The 25,964-nt window shown below is 38.1% G+C and overlaps 1 protein-coding gene across 1 annotated transcript; it reads left to right on the top strand.

Moving 5' to 3' along the window:
• Window positions 1-840: 840 nt before the first annotated feature.
• Window positions 841-15,869, top strand: LOC107085747 (double C2-like domain-containing protein beta). Its single transcript, XM_015376271.1, has 6 exons — window positions 841-954; window positions 3,815-4,220; window positions 4,916-4,995; window positions 5,501-5,575; window positions 13,353-13,462; window positions 15,725-15,869. The coding sequence occupies exons 2-6, from the start codon at window positions 3,833-3,835 to the stop codon at window positions 15,867-15,869; spliced, it is 798 nt and encodes a 265-aa protein (XP_015231757.1). The 5' UTR covers window positions 841-954; window positions 3,815-3,832.
• Window positions 15,870-25,964: the final 10,095 nt, after the last annotated feature.

The raw sequence follows: 25,964 nt of genomic DNA, 5'->3' as shown, positions 1-25,964 counted from the left end.
TATTTCTATAACTAAATTAATCAATCTTTGTAAATCAGATTTATTTTAGAAGAATAAGGAATATAGTTTTTGCAATCCTATGGAAAAAGCCATTAAACCACATTCCTTATCTGAATAACCTACCAGAAGCCTCCTGTTTTAAAGCTAAAACACGTCTACAAGCTGTAATGATTGCAGTGGTCTGATTCATTTCATTAGTGTGACAGGTGGCACTCACTACTATGAAAGCTGCTACATGTAAATATACTCATCTGATGCTGGCCGTAGTAACAGCCAACATCAAGCAGGCTGGCTGTGTGATTTAATAGCTTGCAGTGTTTTTTTTCTTCTGCTCAGTCAACATGACGAATCTAATTTCCCCTTTCTGTCCTTCACTTGGTGTTTTTTGTAATATATATATATATTTTACCCCTAGAGCTATATTTCGTTTTGAGTGTGCTCTGTGTTTTCTCATCCACTCCTCTCCCGATTGCATGGCACACATCTGTCCTGGGTTTTTTTCTAAGGCTTCTGTCGCTCGTTGTTTTGTCTACACATTGATGGTTTGTCTCTTCTTTGCTCCTCATACCTGCCACACATCTTTCACACACACACCCACGCCCCCTCATCTCACCTGACCATCTCCACCCACCTACACGTCCCAACCTTTTTTTTTTCCCTAATGGATCCTAAAAATGTCATCACTGCTCAGAAAATGAGTTGCTGTGCCATATCCACAGTCTGAAAACCTCTTGATGAGGATTTCAACCAGATACGTCACAGCCACAGGGGAAGGAAAAGAGGGAGGGACGGAGGAGAGAGAATGGTGAACGTAGAAGGGGAGGGAAAGAGGGAGAGAGAGTACGGAGGGGTATGTTGACTCAGAGCTGGTCTGCATGCTCAACAGAGTGTGAGAGACAGAGGATGTGAAAGCAGGCAAGATGGAGCACTGGCACAGATGAAGACTGTCCCTGGGTAGGTAGATGGCTGTCTCCCTGGGTGGGTGGGGGCGTGCATGCTTAGGATGGCCGTTACACATGTGTTTGCATGTCTCTAAATGACAAGGATGGATCTGAAGAAGTTTGAAAGCAGCATGCAGGAGTAGATATGTACCAAGCAGCGGGTCCTGCTGTTGTTATGTAACAGTGAATGAATGAGTGTTGAAGATGTGAGCAGACACTTCGGGGTCCCTATCTTTGCTGAGTTTTACACATGTGTTATGTGAGTGCTGCTCAACATAGTCACATAGGTGGGGCATGTGGCAGAGTTTTCACTTGAGACAGTGCATGGCTGTGAATCTAAAGATGATCTCTGAGAAAAACATGCAGGGAAGATTTATAGGACTCAGCATGAAGGGAAGAGAATATAGTTGTTGCATTCAGTTCTGGTCTGTTTTGTTTTTCTAATTTTAAATGCTTTAACCTTGCTAAAACCATCTGATAACTCATTGATAACAACAGACATAATTACAAAAATAATTTAATGATAATAATGCAGTGTTTTGCTAAATTTGTTTTACTACAAGAAATTTTGAGATGAGAGAAAAAAAAAATCTGCTAATATAAACTTTTTGCAACTGAAAATTGTCATATAAACCCAGCAACATTGTTGGACTGAACAAAAAAATTCCATGCAGGACTAATAACTATTTTATGGGGATTTTTAGGGAAATCCATTTATTGAGGTTTTGAGTTTGAAGCTCAGCAAAGTCAAGATTAGAAAAACAACACACATACTATATGTTCATCTTTACCTCTTATTCAGCCAGAGAAAATGAAGCTTTTTTCAAAACCCTGCAAACTTTCACTGCCAAGTAACAGTTCCACCAGATAAATCCACTGACCAAAGTTTAACTGAAAAAAACACAGAAACATTAGCTTCCATCTAAATAGTGTGATTAAAATGTGTTTAAAAGGTGAAAAGACACCCACATGAAAATGTCTGAGGCATGCATTACCACAAATATATTTTGCTGTCTTTGCACCTCCTACAAATAGATTTTTTGGTAAATAGAAAAGAAAAAGTTTGCATTTGAAAAGTTATCTCAAAGTGAAGATTCAAAAAAATGTTTATTAAAATCTCTTTGGACCTGAATTTTTATCCCTTTGCTATGTTGTACTCTTGTAGTATCTTTTGTTTTTGTGGAGCTGTTTCACAAAAAAGAAAAAGCTGCACCCGTGTAGGCAGCCAAAGGTTTAAATCTACTCATAAAATGTGATTGCGTGACTGCAGTGAAAAATGTCTACTATGTCCAAAAGCAAGTCTAGAGAAATTGAATAGGTTTTACAAAAAGTGAATTAAAGGATACCTGCGCTGTCGACCAATGTAGTTCACCACAATAATGTTTATTTACATTGCTTCGGTTTATGATAAATAAAATCTAGAGGCAAAATAAATAGATCAAATTTGTAAAAAAATTAAAATCTATTGAACAGAATCAAATTTCATTGAAGTCAAACACATTGCTGACAAATTTAGTTTATTATCTATAGGTAAAGACATTTATCTGTCTAAGGAAGCCACATTTATACAGTCATTGGCACTGCAGTGATGCATTCGGGTATAGGGAAAAAAGGCTGCAAAATATATATGGTGCACTTTCTGATACTTAACAAGCATGTGGTAACAGTTGAAAGGAATGGCAAATTTTCAGATGGAAAAAAACCTCCAATAGATCCAAGATTAATGGTAATCTACCAAGGCAGATTGGGGGTTTAAGGAGGAAGAGCAAGCACACAGTTGTCAGTGGAAAAAAATTACTGATAGCTCCTTAACTTGCCACATCTTAAGGAGAAAAACTGTTAAACAGATCATCTGTATGCTATAGGTGAAATCTATAAATGTTGTTGCTTCAAACATATTTTACCCACCATTACTAGTGCATTTGTTTTGAAAACAGGAACAACAGGATGCAGAGACTAGGAACAAATGTTTTTGTGAAACTTTGCAAAGGTTCCAGTATGAAAAAAAGTCTTTAGTCTCTCAGAATTTGAATTCTATCTTTCTTTAAACAAGATTGATAATATTTCTTTAGAGAGGTCGGTTTATTTTAGGTCCAGACATTGAAAAAAACCTTAAGAATTAAAAAGTAAATGTCCATTAGGGATCTTGGTCACCAGTTGCTTCTAATTAGGAGTGATGTGATGGACATATGCAACACATTGAAAGAACGACAGACCGCCCACCTAACCTCCTGGTGTTGACGTCTTCTCTCTTACAGTAAATGACTCTGCTGCCTCATGAAGTGGCTGTTGAATCATTGTGAGAAAAATCTGAGAAGACAGCATTTGGTTGAATGAAAAAAAAAACAGTCCCGGCAACTCTTCTTGTGTTCCATTAAATGACAAATGTGTAAAAGACTGGTTTCAAATTGCATTATGTAAATATTGCTTAGGGTGGATTTCTTTGCAGATGAGGAGGAGATGAGTAAAAGAGAGTGAAGGGAGAGGGATTAGACTGAAGTGGAGAGGCACATGTGACATCATTCGTTCGTACTTCACAGAAGCACATTTGAATATTCACTCAGTGGGCATACTTGGTGTGCTGACACCATGTGTGAGTCACACTTGAAGTGCCAAAGGTTCTGGTAAATTCTATTTTGGCTTTTGAAATTGAATCTGAGAATAAAAAATGCACAGTTAGAGTTTTTTTTTCTTTTTCTCTCTTCAGTATGCTTGATATGTGTGTGAAGTTCAACATATTGCTTTGCAGATGAGCTGCAGCAGCTCTAAAAACAGACAGAAAGCTGTGAACTCAGAAACATTTTGATGGGGCTGTGTCGCTCTTTGTCTTTTCCGTGTCACTCATTTCCTCTCTTCCTGATTTCCATTTCTAGTCCCGCTTGACAGTCCAGATGAGTCTCTCAAAGCCCCCGCCGCCACCCTCCACCTCCCACCTGGCTATCCCCCCCACCTCCACGCCAAGCCCATCCTCTTCTGCCACCTCCCCCTCTTCTACGCCCCACTCAGTGGCTCCTCCCCCGCCCTCACCTGTCAAGATCTCTATGCAGGAGCACTTTGCCATCAATGTGTGCCCAGGACCCATCCTCCCCATCCCACAGATCTCTGACTTCTTTCCCCGTTTTCACGACTACCCCTGCACTCCGCCGCCCCCCAGGGAGAAGAAGATCCTGAAGGAGGAGACGTTCAATGGAGAGACGGGGGTAGGGTTCAAGGATGGGGAGAGAAGAGGGGAAAACGACGGAGACAAGGAGGAGGTGTTCGACTCTGATGATGATGACAGTGAGTTGTAGAGAACTTGCTCCTAAAAATGTTTATATTTATCTATGAAAAGCAGTCTTACAAATTTATTATTTTTTAGCTTTTCAAAGGAGTTTTGATTAATAAAAACTATTCCTTTGAATTCTTCAGTATCATAATTTATTTAGCATCTAAATAATTAGATTTCATCCTAATATTATAAAGTAATCAAGAGCTAATAATGGAGTCATCAATAGCTCATTTATTATTGATCCACTCAGACCTTCTGGGGACAACAACTTATGAGGAGGGGAAGAAAACTTAATTGCTAAAGAAAGTCATGCTCACTGTTCAAAATTATTTAATCCAGAACAAAAAGCAAGAAATATTTTGCAGCAGTAAATGGAATGTAATCCTGTTTTGCTCAATTTAAGTTGGTACATTTTTCTTTGTGAAGTAAATATGGAGTTTTAGTGGAGTGAGGCATTTTTCCTCTACTCTTTGTCACACCCACTTTATGTGACAATGATTTATTACACAGGGTTGCAGTGGGGGGGACTCTACTTCTAGTTCCCAAACAGTGATGAAAGAAGACAGATCAATTCATATAGGGCAGTGTTATGTTTTTAAGAAACCATCTGCTGCAAACATGACTCAGAGCTTTTCCAGTTTGTATGACTGAATGTGTCTGCGCTGCTGACTGACAGTAATTGCCGTGTTTGTGTTGTGTTTTTCAGCCTACCTGGGAACACTGGAGTTCAGCCTGCTCTTTGATCAAGAGAACAACTGTCTTCACTGCACTATTCACAAGGCAAAGGTACACACAGTGTTCAATATGCTCTTTATACAAACAGATCATGCGCCCGCGTGCGTAATCATCCTTGAAAGCCCATTGAAAAACAGCTCTTTTGCATTTGAGCGAGATGCCATGCCGTTGTCTCCCAACCTTTATGGAGAAACGTTTTTTTGCCACACATGGTGTCGGCTCGTCTGCTACACAACAGGGGAAGGTTGGGTAATGCGGCTAGGTTGCTCATGCACAGACACAAGGACACAAGCCGTCCACAAGCTACATGCTTCATACTGTCACATGGTGTTAATTATGTAAATCTTGACAGGGGAGTTCCTTCGGGGCGAGTGGAAAACACAAGCGGAGAAAGAAACAGCTTGGAGGCAAACGGAGAAATAAGTGCATGCTGTATGGTCTGCCGTATTTGCTGTCTTATTCTGACCCTGTCAGTTGTGTGAAGAGGTTTTAGGGACACATTGATGTCACCTTTGATCTGACATCCGCATGTATCTTTTTGTGCGTGTGTCCACAGGGTTTGAAAGCAATGGACTCGAATGGGCTGGCTGATCCATACGTCAAGCTACATCTTCTCCCAGGAGCCAGCAAGGTCACTACTCCAACCTTACCTCAACAGCAATTAGTATAACATGATTCCAATCTGGCTATCCAGTACACCCATGCTTAGAATTGCTGCTGGTGTAAATCGTTTATTGGCACTGAATTATTTGTAATCAGCCATCCAACTGGGCAAATTTGCTTAATTTGTCACTGTTGTAGTATCAGCCATAAATGATTTAATAGGGTGAACAGAGGAGCAGAAGTAATTAAAAAGCCTTGACTTCTTTTATTTGGTTATTGCAGTCATGTTAAATGACATCACACTTTTGTTTGTTTTGCTTATCTGATTTTCACTTCAGGAATAAAGATATTTAATTAAATTATTAATTAATAAAACCTAAACAGTAAACAGTGATAATAATTGGTCAGTTACCATACATAAATAAAGCATAAAAAAGGTTGCAAGAATTGGTTCAACCTCTGAGGTGTTCTGGCTGAACACAGTAATAAATTGTGTTTTAAAAATTCATATTCAACCTATTTTACTCTAAATAGAGTATTTACAAAATATACTGAGGGTAAATCTGGTTGGAGTTAATGTTGGAGTTAATAGTGAGAAAAAAATTAACAGCCATGCAGTGTAACTTTTACTCTGTATGGTGACGATTACCTGCCAAAATTACACCAAAATTAATTAAATTAACCCTGAAAAGTTGACACTGGCTATAGAGTAAGTTTTACACTCCTTTGGAGTGGGACCAGATGTTATCTGAAACAGAGTTATATAAAACTCAGCAGGTATTAAAGGTTTTTTTTTTTACTGTATACCCAGAACCAGAACCAAAATGCACCCTTTTGTCCTTATGCTTCACAAATCTGAAATAAACTCTCTGATAACTGTAACAGGGCTGAAACCCTAAATTGCTTAAACCCCATATTTTAAACGTAGTATTTTACAGTAACCTTTGATTAGGCTATCTATGCATGTTAGTTCATGTTGGTAAATAACTAGCCTTGGCTTGCATAGTGGGCCAATATCTTTGAAACACAACTTTCTTAAGCCTTTAACTATATATATATAATGCTATGCTATAATGCTATAAATCATGCCAAAAGTGGTATTACACTTGATAAACCCATGTCTTGAGTCCTACTCTGTATGCAGGAGCCCCTCCCTGTCCTAAAAAAACAATTCAGTTCACTTTATTTATGGAGTGCCAAGTCATCAACGCATCATCATTAGTCACTTTGCAGAGACAATTCAATCAGCTTATACAGTCAGATTAGTGAAACATTTTCTATCCAAGAAAAACCTACTGATTTATCTAAACTTTTATATAGTTTTAATGGACTTCTCTGATAGGAAAGAGTTACAATAGCCCAGCCTTGAAGTAAAATAAAAAAATGATAGACTAGTGTCTCAACATCAGTACAGGACAAGATAGTTCTACTTTGTGCAATGGTTTAGACAAGTACTGATCTAAAATAACACACAGAGGGTTTTCACATTATTATCTGAAATCAATTTAATCCCATCCAGATGAAGTGACTGATTTATCAGCCTCTTTTTCAGAGTCTCTGAGACAAAAATTCTGTTTTGTCTAAATTTAGAAGCAGAAGGTTTGGAGTCAACTGGGTTTTCATGTCTTAAAAACATGTCTGGAGTCTATGTAATGGGTTAGTTTAATTAGGATTCACAGATATAGCTGAGTATCATCAGCATAACAATGGAAATTAATCCCATGCTGTCTAATAAGTCTACTGATTGGGAGAATATATATAGTAAAGACAAATGGTCCTAGCACTGATCCCTGTGGTACTCCACAGGTAACCCTGGAGCATGAAGAAGATGTATTATTAACGTAAACAATCTGAAATCTGTTCAATAAATAAAATTTAACTGAATCAAAACAGTCCAAACACATTTCATGTTCTAGCTATAGCTGTAGCTATAAATAATATGATTATAATGTGTTTTTGTCAGGCTTTGTTTAGTCCTTTTTTGAAAGGAGCCTAATTAGCAGAATTGGCCTAATATGTTGACGTCATGAAATGGGCTGCACTCACACGGTGAGATGAGTGTGTGGCAGTGGCAGTGAAGGCAAGTGTCTTTCTTCCTGGTTACACAACTGATTATGTTATGACAAAATAAATGATCTGTAGTACCTACAATATTCATATATAATCATGATGAAATTAAATAGCAGCAGTTGCCATGAGAAACCACAACAATGTACTTGCTTACGCTCTTGCTCTTAAGCTTACTCTTTCAAGGATGAAATTCTGACAAACAGATGTAAGAGCAACAACTTCGTGCACCTGCTCCTGTACACCTGTAGTTTGGTTCAGCTGTAGGCTTAGTAGCTGCTTTCATCAAAGCTGTATGTCAATCTTTAAACCGTATTACTGCAACGGTTTAAACTGGAACTGTTCAAGATTAATTTTTATTTTCTTATTTTGTAATCTCACCAAGAATTCAGCCTGCAGGCAAAGTTAAAAGTCAACAATTTCTCAAGAAACCTTTGTTAAGTTAGGTCCAGTCCTAGTATGATGCAAACGGTATCAATTCCCCATATGAGCTGTGACTCATAGGTGCGCTTTAACTGCACAGAGAAAAAAATAATCTTTTTTTTTATTTTTATTAGTGTTTCAATAATAGACTACTGTAGGTACATTATTGCCATTTACAAGTCACAATGTCTGAAAAGTTAATATGCAATTATTTTAATTCACTGATCTCTAAACTCAAACAAGATTGATACAGCTACATCTGAATTAAAAGCATTCCAGCATCCAAGGTTGTTTGATCTTATTTACTTTTTAGCAAGCTCAATGTGAAATAATATCTATTAAAGATAACATAACTGTGACGTATCATAATTTTTATTCAATTCAGTTTATTTTTATAGCGCCAATTCACAACATGTCATCTCAAGGCACTTTACAGTTCACCAGATCATACAGTCAAACTGATTCAAAGTCCTCTATCTAAGGAAAATCAGTTGATTGCATCGACTCATTGACTCGAATTCAATCCCTCACACTAAGCATTCTTGTAGTGACAGTGAAGAGGAAAAACTCCCTTTTAACAAGAAGAAACCTCCAGCAGAACCAGGCTCAGTTAGGGCGGCCATCTGCCGAGGCCGACTGGGGTTTAAGGAGACAGAAGCAGAGATACAAAAGGCAACTGTAAAAGGTGGCCCAATCCAGGAAACAAACAGCCAACAAAGAGCCAACTCCCATGTCAGAGGATTAAGAGAGGGCATCCAGCCAGTCACAGTCAGAGAAACAGGACTACACTGGAAAACAGGCTTATCTCCAACATCTATAAACGATGTTTAAAAACAAATATATATCAACGAAAGTCTTCAAGCCAGAGGTTTCCTGTTGTACCTACTTTGCAGCCAATGGTTTAAAACAATTTTCTAATATATATATATATATATATATATATATATATATATATATATATATATATATATATATATATATATACATATAGTCTTATATTTCTAAGTGTTAATTGTCCAATTATAGTTTTGCTAGAAAAAAAAATGGAAGTGGAATGTATATATGAGAACATGTACTGTAATTTTAAGTGATATTTTAGCTGTTTTAATTTCTCCCTCATTACCCTACACCAATAAAAATGGACCCAGGCAGTTCAATTCTGTTAAAAATGGTTTGAATAGTGGTACAAAGAAGGGGGAAGGGATGAAATGGGAAGGCTTTCTTATGAAATGCATTTAAACATTGGCAAACTAACATGAATGTAAATTTAGAAATACCATAAGTGGTTTTAGCACATAGTGTACAACTACCAAACCCATTACTGTATACATATTCAACTCAAAACTGGTCATAGGGGGCTATATAATCATGAAAGGTACTGTATTCAGACTGAAATGCAAAAAGTGACTTCCTGTGGTTATATACCAGTCAGTCCTACTGAGAACTCATCATTTCTTGTATAAAAACCAATCATACTGTTACGACACATGTATATTAGAAGGGTTTACTAATTGGTGAAATAGCTAATCAACTTGTTGCCTCAAACTCTTTATTTGATGGTCTTGCTTAAATATATCCAAGCATTAGTATTACAGTGCAAACAGCTGCAGAAGCAACTTAGGGAAGCAGCAGTTTAAAAGTTGACTGAGCTTTTAAAATTGTGCCACTTGGTAGCCATTTTGGCAAGTGGACTAAACACTGAGTGATAAGTAGTTTAACATTGGTGTTATGGATGGCATAGCATTAACATTGGTCGCATCCTTAATATGATAAACATGCTTAATTTGTTCACATCACCCTTTGAAACAACGCCTTCCAAGATGATGAAAAGATCATAAAATGGTTTTCACAAGGGCGTCAAACATTTACAAACACATGGCACTCAGCTAAATTCAGCCTTTTACTTAGATGCCACTTGGCATGAGTTCACTCAGTCCTTCTCTTTATTGAGCCAAAACATGTTCTGCTCGGCTGCCCCGCTCTTGTCTCGTTTTCAGCTCAAGCAGTGAGAAAGATAAGAGACGCCACAACAATAGCAGCAGCAGAAGCAGCACCCCTGCTTCCAGCAGCTGCTGTAGGGTGCAACCTGTTGTCAGCCTTTTCAGCTCTAGGCTGACTTGGACCCGGGGTTATGATAGGTGGAGGGGACGCTGTGTCAAGTTAATGTTAAGCAAAACCTTGGCTGAACTATGAGGTCTGAAAATCAAAAACAAACCAAACCTTTAGATATGTGACTGTTATCGGCCCCCTCTCTCCACTTTCCGCCCTGATATCTATCGCGCCATCTGCTTTTGCCCCTCTCTGACCTTGAAATACCAACAGTGTGTAGAGGAGAGGAAGAAGGGGGGGTAACTGAGTGCAGGGTTGGGGGGGGAGACAGAGACAGACGAGGGGAGGACAGCAGCAGGTAGTTGTCATGGAAACAGGGAGGATTGTTACACGGCTCACGTCAACAGGCAAGTGTTGATGGAGGTGGTGGTAAAGGTGGTATTGGCTGTTGGAGGGGTATGAATGAGCCGGTGGTGCCCGTTAGCCAGTGTTTGCTAAATATCCTGCTGACCAATTGGAGGTCTGCCGAGGGAGAATGTCACCTGAGGTGAGCATAACAGACTCTCCCATCCACCTCGTCTCCACTCTTTTATGCGGACTTTGCCAATGACTAATCCATATCCAGTATCCTTATAAAAGCTCTCAAGAAATTAAACCATCTACTCTGAACACCCACTTCATCCCCTGCCTTTTGCATTCTTCCTTTTTTTCCATCTGCTGACTCCTTCACAGAGATACGGTCAAGCATGCTGTCTTGTGATGTACAACAGTCAATGCAACACATGCGCTGTATGACCTTGTAGTTTGTCTGTGTGCATGGGAACACATGCTAAGGATTTAGTCACAGCCACATGGAGATGCAAACCCCTCCTTCCTCCATTCTTCTCCACCACCTCCTCTTATTCTCTTGCATAAACACTGGCACTGTGATACTTGGTCCCTTATATTTTTGATGTTCCCATCCCAGGCAAAAGACACACACTCTTAGCAGGGTTTTGTTTATCACTGCTCTGAGGACAAAAGAACTGAGTAAGGAAGACTGAGATGAGTAAAAAAAAAAACATGCAGACAGATGGGGAGACAGCAAAAAGACTGTTATGGACAGATGGAAGGTTAGTGATGAAACATTTAGAAACAGATGCAAACCACCAGAAAAGAGTGAGAATGGATCCAGCAGAGGACAGGAATGGGGAACAAGTGTTTTGGGAAGATATGTGTGAGGAAGTATACTGCTTGTATTATTCCCTTAGACAAATAATATGAATGAAAAATGCCTTTTCTCTCCAGCGAGGTGCTGGTTTTTAACTGATAAGCAACACGTTTCCAGCACAAAAGAAAAACATGGACAGTGAAAGGAGGAACGACATGGGGGAAGGAGAGAGAAAGGAGCACTGGCAAAAACAGAAAAAAGATGTCAGGATGGGTTCAGCATCTGGCCCTGAGGCAATGGAGCAAGAGGCTGACAGCGGCAGAGAGGGAAAAAGAAAATGGGGCTGGGGTGCTTGTTTCCAGAGATTCCAACATCAGCAGGAGGCATGTGCAGAAAGGATGGTTCAGAATTTATTCACAGGGTCAAAATAAAGAATATATACACCAAGCTATATCTACAAACAAAGGTCCATGCACCACTTACATATTGTTTGAATGCTCTGTTATACGACCAAGTGAAAAAAAAAAAAGAATGAAAAATGGAAATACACAATCATAATTAGTTATGTTGATTAATCAATAGTATTTTTTAATAGTTATTTTTTAAGTGGGGAGGTATTACAACTATTTTAAATTACTTAGAGAGTCAGGATTTCGGAGAAAAGTTTAATTTTTTTGTGGGTTCTTGTTTGTCCATAAATGCTTACATAAAGAGAAAGAGAATCCTAATATAGCTGTCAGTTTGTCAAATAATAATTTGCCTTGATTTCTCTTATAAATGTAACATATGTACAATTTATGAAGTGTAAACTTTTTATTAAAATCCCTTCAGTCTAAAGTACAACCGGACATCTGTGGACCCAAATACGTCAGGCTGTGTTGGAGTCTTTAGTCCTTGGGGATTCAAAGTATAATTTACTGGAATGCTTTATTGTGAAAACATACTTTTAAACTCATGGCAGACATAATGTGGGTGGTTTTTATAATCCTAAGAAATACGCTATGATCTAAGTCTGAAATCTGATGTCTGAAATAACCCAGACATTTGGTGCTGACTCCAAAGTAAATGTGGCTGATGTGCAACTCTGTAAAAGACAATTACTTCTTAGTTGGGGTAAATACAAATTCTACAACTCTAGCAATAAATGTACATTTGTTCACTCAGTTCTTGCTATAAAGTAAATTTATGTTTTATGTTGAAATTTCGTATCCACACTAGATTTTCAGTTTAGATACTTCCTTAAAGGTCGAGATTTGATATATATAGTCTTGGTGAGTCCATAAATGTCTCTTTATATGGTATTTCCATAAGGAATGCAGGTGTTTGAAGTATTAAAGGTGTTTAAGGTTGTGAAAAGAAATAATTATAACTTCATTTTTGTATGTATGTATTATTATTATTTTTTTCGTGCATCAACATACGTTTCAATAATACAGTTGGAGTTCGTTGCATATGTTGGCCAGGTGATAGGCATTCTAATTTTTATTTCATAAAGTATCTTTTGCATCTAAATAAACTCAAAAAGGAAATATCTTATCCCATAAAAGGGAGTAATATCTGCTGTTGGGTTATTGAGAGCTGTTATAATGGACAAGATTAAGTGATTATGATATGAGGCTGAGCGTTTGACCTGGAGCTTTTGATGAGATCATATCATGTGAACCAATACAAGGGATGGTAAACATTAAAATGATTGCAGTTGTTTAAAAAAATGGAGATAGTGTGACTACAAACTTTATCTATAAGTGTTTAATTTGTGGTCATGTGGAAAATCTTCATAGCAATTTGCTATACTTTTTAAATCGCTCTATTCAGCTTGAAACAGCAGCCAAACAGCTCTCTTATGAAGGGGAGTCTCCTTCTGTTTCAGCAGATGTTAGCAATTTCCTGAAGGGATGACATAAATAAGATTATATTCACTCTATCTTTTTTAAGCATCCTTCTTTCTTATTCTTTTGTCTCTTATTTTAACTGCACATTAACGGCTTTATATGTTGCTTCCTCCTACTGCAAACTGATGATTTTGATCAATTGGCCTCTAACATCTAGTTACTCTCTATTCTTTCCAGATATGTCATATTCACTGATTCATTCTCTCCCCTTTGCTTATCTGCAGGCAAATAAGCTACGCACAAAAACCCTGAAGAACACCCTGAATCCAGTGTGGAATGAAACACTGGTGTATCACGGCATAACAGGAGCTGACATGACCACCAAAACGCTCAGGTAGGTTCTTCGATTTGAATTCCTTTCTGGTCAGTCAGTGTAGTTTTCCAGAAAACCAAATGAGCAGTTAATTACTGGGGAAGATGACAAACCACACTTCTCTCCATTCAGTAAGCTTTCAGCAGCTCTCTGTGATTCCCACTGGGATTCTCCAGGTAATGCATCTCATTGTTACATCTAGGCAGAACAAAGGAACTGTACCACTTCTTAAACTGTGCTTTGGAAACATTTTAACATCTAATGGATTCCCTCAGGTTTTTTTTTTTTTTTTTTTTTTATTAGCTCAACAAACATAAAAGTGTTTTTAGGTGTGAATTTTATTTTATTTTATTTTCCTGTCTGATATAAAGTAGCACACATTATAAAGTGGATAGAAAATTGTGCATGTTGTCCATTTTCAAATAATAATCTGAAAAGTGAAGCAAGTTTGCTTTGGTCAATTGTTTAGTTTTAATGCTAAACTTTGCCATACCTGTAACCTCTGTGATCTCCATTAGAAAAGGCTGAATTGTCTCCAGTGTTCAACAGTTTCATGTCAGGCCTGCAGCAGGAAGGCTAATATCATTTTCTCTCGGATGAAAGTCTCAAGTTTCTTGTATATCTAAGTTTTTTGTAAACTTGGAGAGACATTTTGCAGAAAAGCCTTGAAGTTTTGAATCAGTTATGAAAGGGAGTTACTTAGCCTTTGATTGGTCTGCAGATCTGATTCTGAACATGGTTTCAGGAGTACTTTATTTAAGCAGTGGCTGAAGAATAAAGTCCATTTAACCATGTTATCTTTGTTGTTTTTGATCTGGCACCCCTGCTCCTCTCCCCTGGTCCACGGGTAAAGGGAATGACACAAGCATATAGCAGCTGTTTAGTCCCCAAGCGCAGTGGGGTGCAGGGTCCTATGTCCCTGTGGGAGTGGACAGTAAAACAGAGCAGAACTGCATATTCCTCTACCAATGTTCAAAGATAACCAGCTTAAACATTGGAACTTAATGTTTAAAATTATTACCTTGGCTTATGACATTACAGTTCACGTCTTAGTTCGACTGATTCAAACTCTGCCCCTTGTATTGAGATGATCTGATGATCTGTTGCAAGAGTGTTGACGTCCATGATTTAGATTATTGAGCTATTTCGCAGAAAGAGATAGACAAAATGTCACCTTTCAAAGATGTGAAGGTTCAATTTGCATAGACATTTTGCAGCACAGCTGCTCAGATGTTGGCTGTTCTGTCAACTTCCAACAGCTCTGTCAATGTAGAGGGATTCAGGTCAAAGGTAGCCATTTTAGCGCAAAAAAACTTTAAGGCACTCCTCTCATCATGCATTGGTACACTGATGTAGGCATAGAGGCATGCATCTTCTTTGTACTAAATGTAATCAGTGTCAGTTTACCAAGCCCATTTATAACAGGGTTGGATGTTTGTCCTGAGGAAAGACGACGCTGACGTGCATAGGCATGGACACACACACACACACACATAGATCTCATCTGAATCCAAATGCAGGCAGTCAGGTGTTTGCCTAGCCTTCTGTGTGTATGTCAAGGGCAATCACTGCCAGGAAAGAACATTTGTGACCCCTCCTCCTCACACCCCTAAAACCCACACGCAAACCACACATGTCCTTGGGCTGTACACATTAGGAAAAAAAAAAAAACATTTTTCTCCTCAATCACAGCAAGATATTCCCTTCAGATGAGAAGAAACCCTCCGAACCCCTGCTCAAGGACACGGCCTGCAGCCACACACCAACATGGGAGGGCTCCAAGTCACCAAAATTAGAAATAGTTGTAGTAAAAGATGACGATGGACACAGAAACGGTCAGCAAGATCAACAATGATTCAGCAGAGGTGGAACTTAAGTTACAGATAAGTAATAACAGAGAATTAAAGTAGAGAGAACAAGATGATGGAAAATAGCAGAATCGTGTAATGATTTAAATACTGGAGTTATATAAAAACTGAAAAGAAAAGAGATTTCAGTCGTCTGGGTTAAGAAGGGATGCTATCAAAGGGGAGCTTACCCAAAAAAGACTTCAAAAACTTGAATGAATGAGGACATTTAAAAAGAGGGTGATCTGGGGTGAATGACATGCTCACTAACACCCAAGAGAAAAGAGAAATCAGGCGATAGACTCGAAGAAAGAAGAGAATGTGTGCCGCCCCGATAGTTTGGCCTGTGAATGAAGTGTGAGCTCACCACATCACGGGAAACGACTTGGGAAATTAGATACTAAAAGGGTTCCCCTGAGTGATGTTTACTCTCTAGGCTGTGTCCCAGAGGATACAACTCTGCAGGTCACAGCAAAGATGGGGAAAGCTTTTTGATCTCTGTGTGCACAGTGCACAGCCAGACTCAGCCCAGTCATTTTGTTGGCCAGCCTCAAGGGTTTTACAAACTCATGTACTTGTGACTCCTAAACCTTATTCTGGTGGTCTATCACATTCAAATCCAAATTTGGTCAAACTCAGATTCTAACAGATGCATTATTCTTTAGTTACCAAAATGTATAACCTCTTGGTGTATGATTATGGTTAGATACACTATAAAACAGCAGTTTAAGTATCTCTAGCCACAGCTTTACATCAAACATCTGCAAAGCCGTTTAGTCTGCTATCTGAGCACTATGTGCAGCTGGTTATAAGAGTTTTTATGAAAATATGTTTTCAAATTACTCAAGATTTAGTACATTATATGAATGAAATAAAGGGTTAAAGTTGTGTTTTGGTCAGCTTAATGATTAGGTTAGAAATTTGCTCATTCATAGAAATTAGGAGAAGATTTTTCTGATGGTTCTGATTATCATGATAATCAAGCTATGAATTTAGAGGAGGAGCAAATTCACTCAGGGAAACTATCTTTCAACATCGGTGCAGGGGATCCAACACGAGTGAGGTGGAATTTAATTTTGTAAGCTCTGCGGCATCATTAACATAATATAGTCCCATTATGATTTTTGTATGGATTAAAATAAAAAAAACAAAACAATATTGGTTCCCAATTTACCATGCTTTACTTTTAATGCTGGTGAAGGTTCTCAGTCATTCAGGTCATAGTCATACCAAAAAGAATTTATGATGACGTTTCGCTTTCCATCCAGGAAGCTTTTTCAATTCTAAATTTCAGGAATTGCATTGAGTTCAAGGTTTTATACAGTAGCCCCACAAAGGCTGGTTTTAGTTTTGAAAACAAGCAAATTGGAATGGACGAAGGGGTCCACCCATTTGAAATGGGGGTCGTTTGGCTTCTTTTGTTAGACTGCTGTACCCCATACCCATCTAAGTGTCTGAAAGGTCGATCGTTCTTAAAGATGTTTTGCAAGAAGACTGAANGATGGGGATGCCATACAGATTCATGTCAAAAATCCCGAACTATCCCTTTAATACCAGGTTTGAAGAGTCAAGTTTTATGGTTTTTCTTCAATGTGACCTGCTTTTGTATTAGAAAATCCAGCTTAAACAAAAGTTACATTTACAGCAGCCTGTTTTCAAATTCAGTAACTTTGCAGGAGAACTTTCAACTCACATAATTATGTTTTTTTTTTTTTTTTTTTACTCAACATTTGCACTGCAAAAGACAAAAAAATCCAGTCCAATTGAAAACCTTGAAAAGCGGAAATTTTTTATGAATGTATAATCCCCCCTCCTGAACCCCGGATAGGACGTAAGAAGTGGTCCGGGCAAAAGAGGATGTTTGGTCACTCAATTTTAAACCAAAGTCAAGTCGGAAGCTAGGAGTGGAATCAGCCTTGTCTTTGAAACAGTGTGAAAACTCATGATGATGTAGGGACACTGCCCAAACACGCCCTAGCATGGCCTGAACAGGTTGCGTTGGTAGCTAGCCAACTATGCTATCGTTTGCTAGCAAAAGCTAACGCTTGTAGCAGTAAACATATGACACGTTCATATACATACTTTCTTAACGACTTACTTTATTGTTTTCTAAAATGAACAGGACGGCGAAAACGTAGAGGCAGCAGAATATCCTTAATCCTGTTGGGTTGCTGAGCGGGAGACAAGCAGCAGAAGAAGACTAAACTGCGCATGCGTACTTCCTCTTAGAATGCGTAGTGGAAGTAACGCTGATTGCTAGTGAGCTTAACTCTAAAATAAGTAATGTTCACTCAAAGCTCTAAGTATTTTGCATTGTTATTAGTGAAAGTAACTGTTACTTAAAGCTACAGTGTGTAACTTTTAGCGACATCTAGCGGTCAGACTGCAGACTGCAGCAACATGAACATCTCCCCCCCAACAGTACGGCGAGCGTTACGGGACAAAATGTCTTCCACGACGTCCGCATCACCTACCTTCTTAAGTGATGAGGTTTGTTTACATAGATAATTTTACAGATAGTATTTCATTAGTCTGTGTAGGGTATAGATTTCATGTAGACTTAAGATAATAAATATACCCGTTATTTTTTCTACATCGTTGTGACGTTTTGGCGATCTCGCAATCGCTAGTTTGTTGGCTCTGCGTTGCCGTAGCGCAAAGATGTCAACGCAAATATTAAGGTTAAGAGGCTGAGCTCGTAGATGATGATAAATAACATAGTTATGTATAATATATTACATTTCTGACTGTATATCCCTGTAATTATTACACACTGTAGCTTTAATAAATCGAAGTAATCACAACATATTTTTGATAACCTAGTAAACTTAACTGATTTATGTAAGTCAGAGTAGCTATTGGATTTTACAGTGTGGGGGGCACTCAGATGTCAGTGATGGGGCCCCTAAAGAGGTCGGGGGCCCCTAAGCAACTGCAGTCCCTGCTTACCCATAGTTACGCTATTGTTTCACCTCACACAGCTCTGCGATGTGATCAGCAGAGTGTGGTGCGGAGTCAGAGAGTGAGTGAAGGCAGATGAAGCGCAGTGGTTGGTCCTCCTCTCCTCTTCCTCCTCTGCAGCAGCAACAGCAGGAGTTTCATCTGGATCAGACGCGATGGTAGCAGCGCACACTTCGTCTCATACGTCGGAATCTGCGGAGTGGGTTGTTTGTCTGGATAAAAGGTAACTAACTCCTTTACAGCCTAAACGCGTCGGCTCTTTTTCTAGGCTTACTTGAGTAGCGATTTGATGATACCGATTCGCTTCTCCTCCTCATATAAGAGATGGGCGTTGTGCTTCAACATCTATGGTAAAGGAGGCTGTAGTTTTAATTTCCCTGCAGAACTTAATAGGTCTGTATATATATAGTGCATCATTGCAGGAGAGAGCTTCAAGGTTAGAACCGAGATATGTGCGTCGACCTTCTGTCAAAGGCTGCATTTGTAAAAACAAAAAAGCAACAAGGTAGCAGGGAAAAACAAACAAACACACATTTTAACCTAATGCGTCTAAATCAAGACAAGTACACAACTATAATAAAATTATGCTATGGAATTATACTATTGCATTTTAAATACAAGATAATATTTATGACCTAAGTGATACTTTTGAATACTTGGAGCACAAAAAGTCTATCATGTCTTAGTACTACAAATACAGACAGATATAATCCACTCTATTTATGCCAAAAACATTTTTTATTTGCTTTAATCACTTTAAAAAGGTGTTTTTTTATGTAATAACTACACTCATATTGACTTTATTTGCCTTTACACTGAAGATAATTTTCAAATGAAAGGTATTTTGTTTATTAATATATTATTTATTATTTTTATTGTTAAGCTCTTAATTTTTTTTTTTTTTGCGTAGTTCTATGTAGGCAACTCCGTACTGTAAAAAATCTAAGAACCATTTACATTTTTTCACATAATTTCTGCAGCTTGACTGTATGAATGTATGCTGTATTTTCTGTACTTTCTGAACCATCTATAGAAAACTGCTACCCCATAGCCAATATTTATATATAGGGGCGATATGAAAATTAACTGAAAAGCGGCCCAAATGGAAGGTTGTGAACAATACATTTGGACCCTCGTTTACTGCAAATGTACGGCATGTTTGATACAGAGTAAATGGGTCCTAGTTATTATAATGTACATTCAACTGCATATAAAATGTTTTTTTTCCTTGTTACTTTCACACCAAACTAGGTTTATTGGCAAAAATAAATAAATAAAAAAAGAATTTCATTTTAAGGATAAAGAAATTGTACACTATCAGTTTATTAAGTCTAATATTACAAGGATTGCATCCAAACTCCAAAATAAGTTCGACACTCATGGACTATTACAATTTGTTCATGTTATTCAGCTGTTTTCAACTAATTTAAAAGAGCAAATGATCTCAGGCACAAATAATGCAACTAATCAAGGGTTAAAAATAGCCGCATCAATATGTTGCTGAAACCAAATACTTAAAATACGCCTGTTGGTGGGGAAGTTTTATCGAATTCTTCAAAGTTTTCAGACAATTTCATTGCATGAGCAAAGAAACAGTCACTATTATTTAGGGGCCTTAAATGTCCCCAAAGATGTAGGTGGAAACTCTCAAATTAAAAGTGAGGGAACACCTCCGATGATGCGAAAAGAAGAGGCCACTGTTCTGTTCTGTGGAGCAGTAAAACAAAATGGGACTTTCCAAACCTCTTGCTCAAGGCTTCTACTGCGTTGCTGCCTCTGGCACTGGAAGCCTACAGGAAGTGGAGATGGACCAGGCTCGGACTGGTAATCTGTGATACCGGGCATTTGCCCGATGGGCCGGTCCTAATTTCAGCGTGTGATGGCCGGCCCTCCTTAGATCATACCGACTCCAACACTTACCCTTTGGCCGAAGCCCCTACCCTGTGACAGTATATAACTCAAGGAACTCAAGAAGTAATACAACGTTAACCAACTTAATGATGCATGCAGTATATATAGCCCTTCTTTGTCATGCACATCCTTGTGACGGTTGGCATATGGTGTAGTTTTCTATTTCTTCAAACTATAAAATCCTTGAAACAAACTAAATTATAATAAAACTAAAATGCTTTCTTTAAACCAAACTACAATGTTCCTCTTATATTTTACGAATTTATGTTTGAATATTTTGCAAAAATATGTTTTGGTGCATGATTTTGCATCTAAAGGCTAACGTTTCCCGTCTTATGTGAATTGTTGCCAGGTTGGGATGTTTCTCAATCTGGCAGTTTAGAATGTCCATCTATGGGTAAAAAATGTTTTTCTTTAGATTTATGGCCAAAGAGATCAATAGACTTTGTTTCAAATTGGGCAAGATTTTGTATATCCAGACAGTTTATGAAAATTTTTTGGGCTGGGAAACGTGAGTCGGTGACGGCGTTAGTCCATGGGAATACGGATGCTGCGGATGTTGCTTCGGTTATATTTTCATTTCAGTGGATTGGCTAAAAATCATGGAGAGAGAAAAAGAAGAAAGGGGAAGCGGAGAAGATTCGGGACGTCAAACGCGTGCTGCACACGTTTGACTGTGCTGGGCGAGGTGGTCCATAAGTGGGCAGGTGTAGATGGAAAATGTCAGGACTGAGAAAAGGTTCCCAGTCTGAGCCTGAGATGAACATTCCATATTCAATCATTCAATCATGGAGGGAAATTTATTGTCATATTTGAGGAAGTTGACAAAGCATAGATGTTATAGGAGTAGTTTAACAGGAGAGTAATCCCAAGCATATAATCTGAGGAAGATTGTCCACCATTGTCGCCATGGATACTTTAGTGACTACTTTTTGTAGGATTTTGAAAAACGTAGTTACAGGACTGAAGAACATGATGTTAAATGAATGGGATTCTTTGGCCCAGGAGCAGGTGATTCCTCAGGAGTACAGCCTGAATCTAGCGTCTTCCTGTGTGTCATGTCTGCAGCTTGTCGTGATGGTGTGAAATACCTGTGAGACTACAGTAGTTATTAAAATTGTTATTTTGTGTTGAGTATGAAAAAAAAAAAGTGCTTTAAATATTACATAGTCATTAGTTTATTGCAAACATCTGATCATTTGTAGATTTGATATACTGAATTTCTTGAATTTCTCCAATAGCCCGGATTTTCCTTCTCTACCCACAGTAGCAGCAGACTTTCTGGCAAATTGGTGCTTGTCTGCTGCTTTAGCAGTCCCCAAAACCCTAAAGATCTTTTTCACCTGCTTGATATCTTTCCTCTAATGCCTCTTACAACAAACACCAAAGACCTTTACCCCAAAGCTCTCAATAGTCCGTCTGTAATTAAGCCTCTGACTATCCTCATAACGTTTTCTTATCTGCAGCCTTGACTGAAATATAAGAAAACAATTCTTAGATTCTTTTAAAAAAAAAGCTCCTCTGCCAGGTCTGCCAGATCTAATTCAGTTGGGTCAGTCCAGATCAATGCAGATTTTCTTGCCAATTGTCCAAGACAAAAGGTCCAAAGATACAATAAAGAAGCAATTTCAGAACACGTTCACCGTAATAAATAGAGGTAATTTCCCAGAATTATATTGGTACATTACAAAAGGTACTTAATATCTCGCTGTCTCTATCTCCAATGATTCACATTTTAGTGTGAAAAAAATTGGGCTTGTGTGAGCTACAAATAAGAAGCACATTGTGTTCAGTGTAAGAAGGGAAGATGTCGAACAAGATTCAAGGATAACTAAGAGGTGGTGATACATTAGGAGAAGGAAAAATGCAAACAAAGAACAGGTCCAAAGTACATCAGCAATAAAAAAACAGAAAACTGACGCAGTATGCCAGATGTATTTACTCATCACTATCCGTTGGTTGCTTGCACATGCTCCCCCCTTAAATCAACCAGCTGTAGTATGACTCAGTTTTTCCGAGCATTTTCACTCCTTTTCGTGATCACTATATGCCTAACTTTAAGGTAAAACATTTGAGATGTAGGTTCTTAGGTGAGTCAACATTTGATTTTAAAACATTTTCGGTCCATTCTCAACATCAGACTCAAAAGAAATGTTCCTTATTATTAGCTACACATCTTGAAGTTGAAATCAAAAAGTATTTTATAACAAGAATCCAAACTGGATTAATAATATGCAAAGCTCAAGACTTTAAAAAATACATTTTCATATTTTTATCTTTGTATGACTTGCTTGGTTTCTAAAAAAAGATATACTCCCACAGATGTATCTTAGTCTTAAATGTCAGTGTTGGTAGACATCTATGATGGACCCAAAATGATTGGGAGGATTTTGTGGCCTCATCAGAAACAACGCGATAATGTTTTCCAGAGAGCACACAATAAATAAGTTGTTTCAGAGAGGAAGACATATGCAGTGCAAAAAGCAGATGTTGGAATAGTAGCAAGCTACAAGCAGAAACCTGTTTCCTTTTGGATCATTACTGCTGTTTGGTTTCACTTTTTAAAAGGATGGGCACAGACTCACAGGTGCTGTATGCTGCATTTCAGCCGCCTACATATACTAAAGAGGCTGTAGATTTCAAAAGTGAGGCAGCGTAATACAAGAGGCAGAACATCTACTACAATGGTCATAACATAGACAGAAATAACTGAACTTCTAATCTGCAGATTGTTTACAATGCATATAAATTCATTTAACATTAGTTGCTTATTTATTAATTGATGTGTCTTATATAAAGATATACTGTGACATACAAATGTAGTAACCCTTAGAAATGTCTTTCTTTTTCTTTCTTTATTCTCTTTTATTTGATGTGGAAAAAAAACCCAAAAAATGAAAAGGTAATCGCTCTAATTAGAGGTTGTATCTAACTGCTATTGACCATTGCTTAAAGCTACAGTGTGTAACTTTTAGCGACATCTAGTGGTCAGACTGCAGACTGCAGCAACATGAACATCTCCCCCCCACCGATTCTCCCCCCCAACAGTACGGCGAGCGTTACGGGACAAAATGTCTTCCACGACGTCGGCATCACCTACCTTCTCAAGTGATGAGGTTTGTTTACATAGATAATTTTACAGATAGTATTTCATTAGTCTGTGTAGGGTATAGATTTCATGCAGACTTAAGATAATAAATATACCCATTATTTTTTCTACATCGTTGTGACGTTTTGGCGATCTCGCAATCGCTAGTTTGTTGGCTCTGCGCTGCCGTAGCGCAAAGATGTCTGCCTCCATGGCTGCGAGACCCGCTCCTATGTAATTATAAATAACGAATTCTAAGGCAACGCAAATATTAAGGTTAAGAGGCTGAGCTCGTAGATGATGATAAATAACATAGTTATGTATAATATATTACATTTCTGACTGTATATCCCTGTAATTATTACACACTGTAGCTTTAAATCTTATTGCTTTAAAAGCTGTTCTTTGCAGCATAGTTTATTTTAGCCATTTTAAAGAGATTTGAGGGTAAAATAACTATTTTAGGGTCTCGCATGGAATTAAGCCTTTGTTTTGATTATTATTATTTTGTTACCATTACTGTGGTGATCTTGTTTAAGCTTTTAATAGGTGGAGCTGATGGGTGCTTTTAAAGATTGTTCTGCTGCATATCAATAATACACTCAGTGTTGATGACACTTCGTTGACAGAACTGTTAATACCAATGAACAGTGTAATGTTCTGCAAGTTTATCAGAAAGTTATGAATATATTAAATAACTAGCTAAATAAAAGGTCATTCAAAATGAGGGTAAAACCAATTATTAGTTGAATAATAATAACTGTATTTAGCTTATTAACCAGGGTTTTTAGCTAGAGCAACAGATTTATGGGACTCACAACATGGCTGATAGGGCCGGCAATGCTAGCCAGTCCAACCGTAGTAGCCTAACTCTTCAAACAAATTAAGAAGTGGAATTAACCAGATGGTAACACATAGCATGGATCTTTCAGGCTCAGTGAGCATTAGTATTCAGTTCAGAACTCTTAAAATCTGTTGGCAGTTGAATCAGAAAGCTTCTTTCAGATAAAACCCCAACAATACATGTAAAATATCTGTTCTACCTATCTTTCGCCCAAGCAAGGTGTTGATTAAGCATCATATGAAAGTGGGAAACCAATGTTTACTTGTTGGTTCAATGTAAGGGAGGGGACAGGGGTTTGGTTCATGTTGTTTTTAGGCTGGAAACAGGAAGATATGACAACCCTGGCAGTGAAGGATGGGTGGAGATGCCAGCAATACCTTTAAGAATATAGTAGAGGATTCCTTGTAACAGCAGTGGAGGATTTAGTTGAAAATAAGGTTCATTTAAAGTATAATCTACCAATTACTATTTTATAAACTAAAAACTGGTGATACTGTACTGTCTACACCAGAGACCTAGCAGGCAGTGTTTCCCGACCATGTGTTTTCTACTTCCAGCTCAGAGTCTGACTCTGTAGGCTAGGCTAGAGGTCCGCTCTGGGTGATTCTGACCTATAATGTGTGATGCCTCATTAGGGGATTAGGGCAGTGTTGGCCTTGTGATTAGAGCAGTGCACTTGTGCTCTGAGGTTGCAAATACCCGGTTCTATCCCCACAGCCTGCACTCTGGGTCCCTGAGCAAGACCCTTAATCCCACACTGCTCCCCGGGTGCCGCACAAAGGCAGCCCACTGCTCCCCAAGGGGATGGTCTAAATGCAGAGAGTGAATTTCTCCTGTGTGAGATCAGTAAAGTTAAATTATTATTATTATTATTATTATTTTCCTCAACATCACTACCCTCTCCTGAGCTTAAACTGGCTGATGGTTTAACCAAACAAACTAATTCCAGACTAGATCATCTAGAACATTCATCAGTGCTTCCATCCATCTCTCCATTATAGAATGCTGAACTTGATCCAAATGTATTCTCCCTCTGACATCACCACAAGGAGATTGGTTTTTAATTGCTATTAATTAGAGTGTTGCTGTGGAGCTACTAATTTTAGGGCATCTGTGTTAAAAAAAGCACCTGATATGTCCTGTATGATTTTAATGCAAAATTACAATAAATCAATATCTCATCATCATCACTTAAAGATCCTCAACAGATTTTTGGCTTGTGGTCAATGCCTCAAAGAAGAAAAGGCAACCCAAGACCATTATACTGTCTTGTGGTATTTTTGGTCAGTTTTAATTTCAGACCTTTACCAATGATATTTTCCTATTGTTTAGTCATAAACTTGCAAAGGCTGCAGAGCTTTAGATGGTTTTCTGTTTTATTTTTTTCATAAATGCCCAGATATGTTGTTGATGTACTCTTGACCTGCAACTCCTAAAGTAAAACACTTTGATGAAAATGCTTAAAATTAGCCTCAGAAACGGTTTCGAGACCTTTTCTTGATCGACAGCTTTGTTTAATTGTTTAGATTGTTTAGCCTACTTCATGCTGTCAGACAGGTTATTTTGAAGCAATTTATTTGATTCTGCATCTCACGCTGTAATCAAGCTTAGATGTACCAAGAGGAATTGAATTAAGATTTTCAAAATATGTCATTGCTCTAAATATTTGATTAAATAAGTGAATGATCACTTTTGTTTTACTTAGCAAATGGAGGAATAACTTTTTTGTTTACTAGATCAGACCATCACTACAAAAATGCTTCTGTTTTTATTTTTTGAGTAATAGAAAAGGACAAGAAATTTGCACACCCTTGTACTGTATGGTTAAAAATTGCACTTAAATCAGGTTGTATGTTGTGAGCTTAAACAAAA

This window comes from Cyprinodon variegatus, unplaced genomic scaffold, assembly GCF_000732505.1.
Source record: "Cyprinodon variegatus isolate N-32 unplaced genomic scaffold, C_variegatus-1.0 Scaffold132, whole genome shotgun sequence".
NCBI lineage: Eukaryota > Metazoa > Chordata > Actinopteri > Cyprinodontiformes > Cyprinodontidae > Cyprinodon > Cyprinodon variegatus.
Note: the sequence above shows the minus strand (reverse complement) of the source record. Positions and strands in the feature narration are given on the sequence as shown.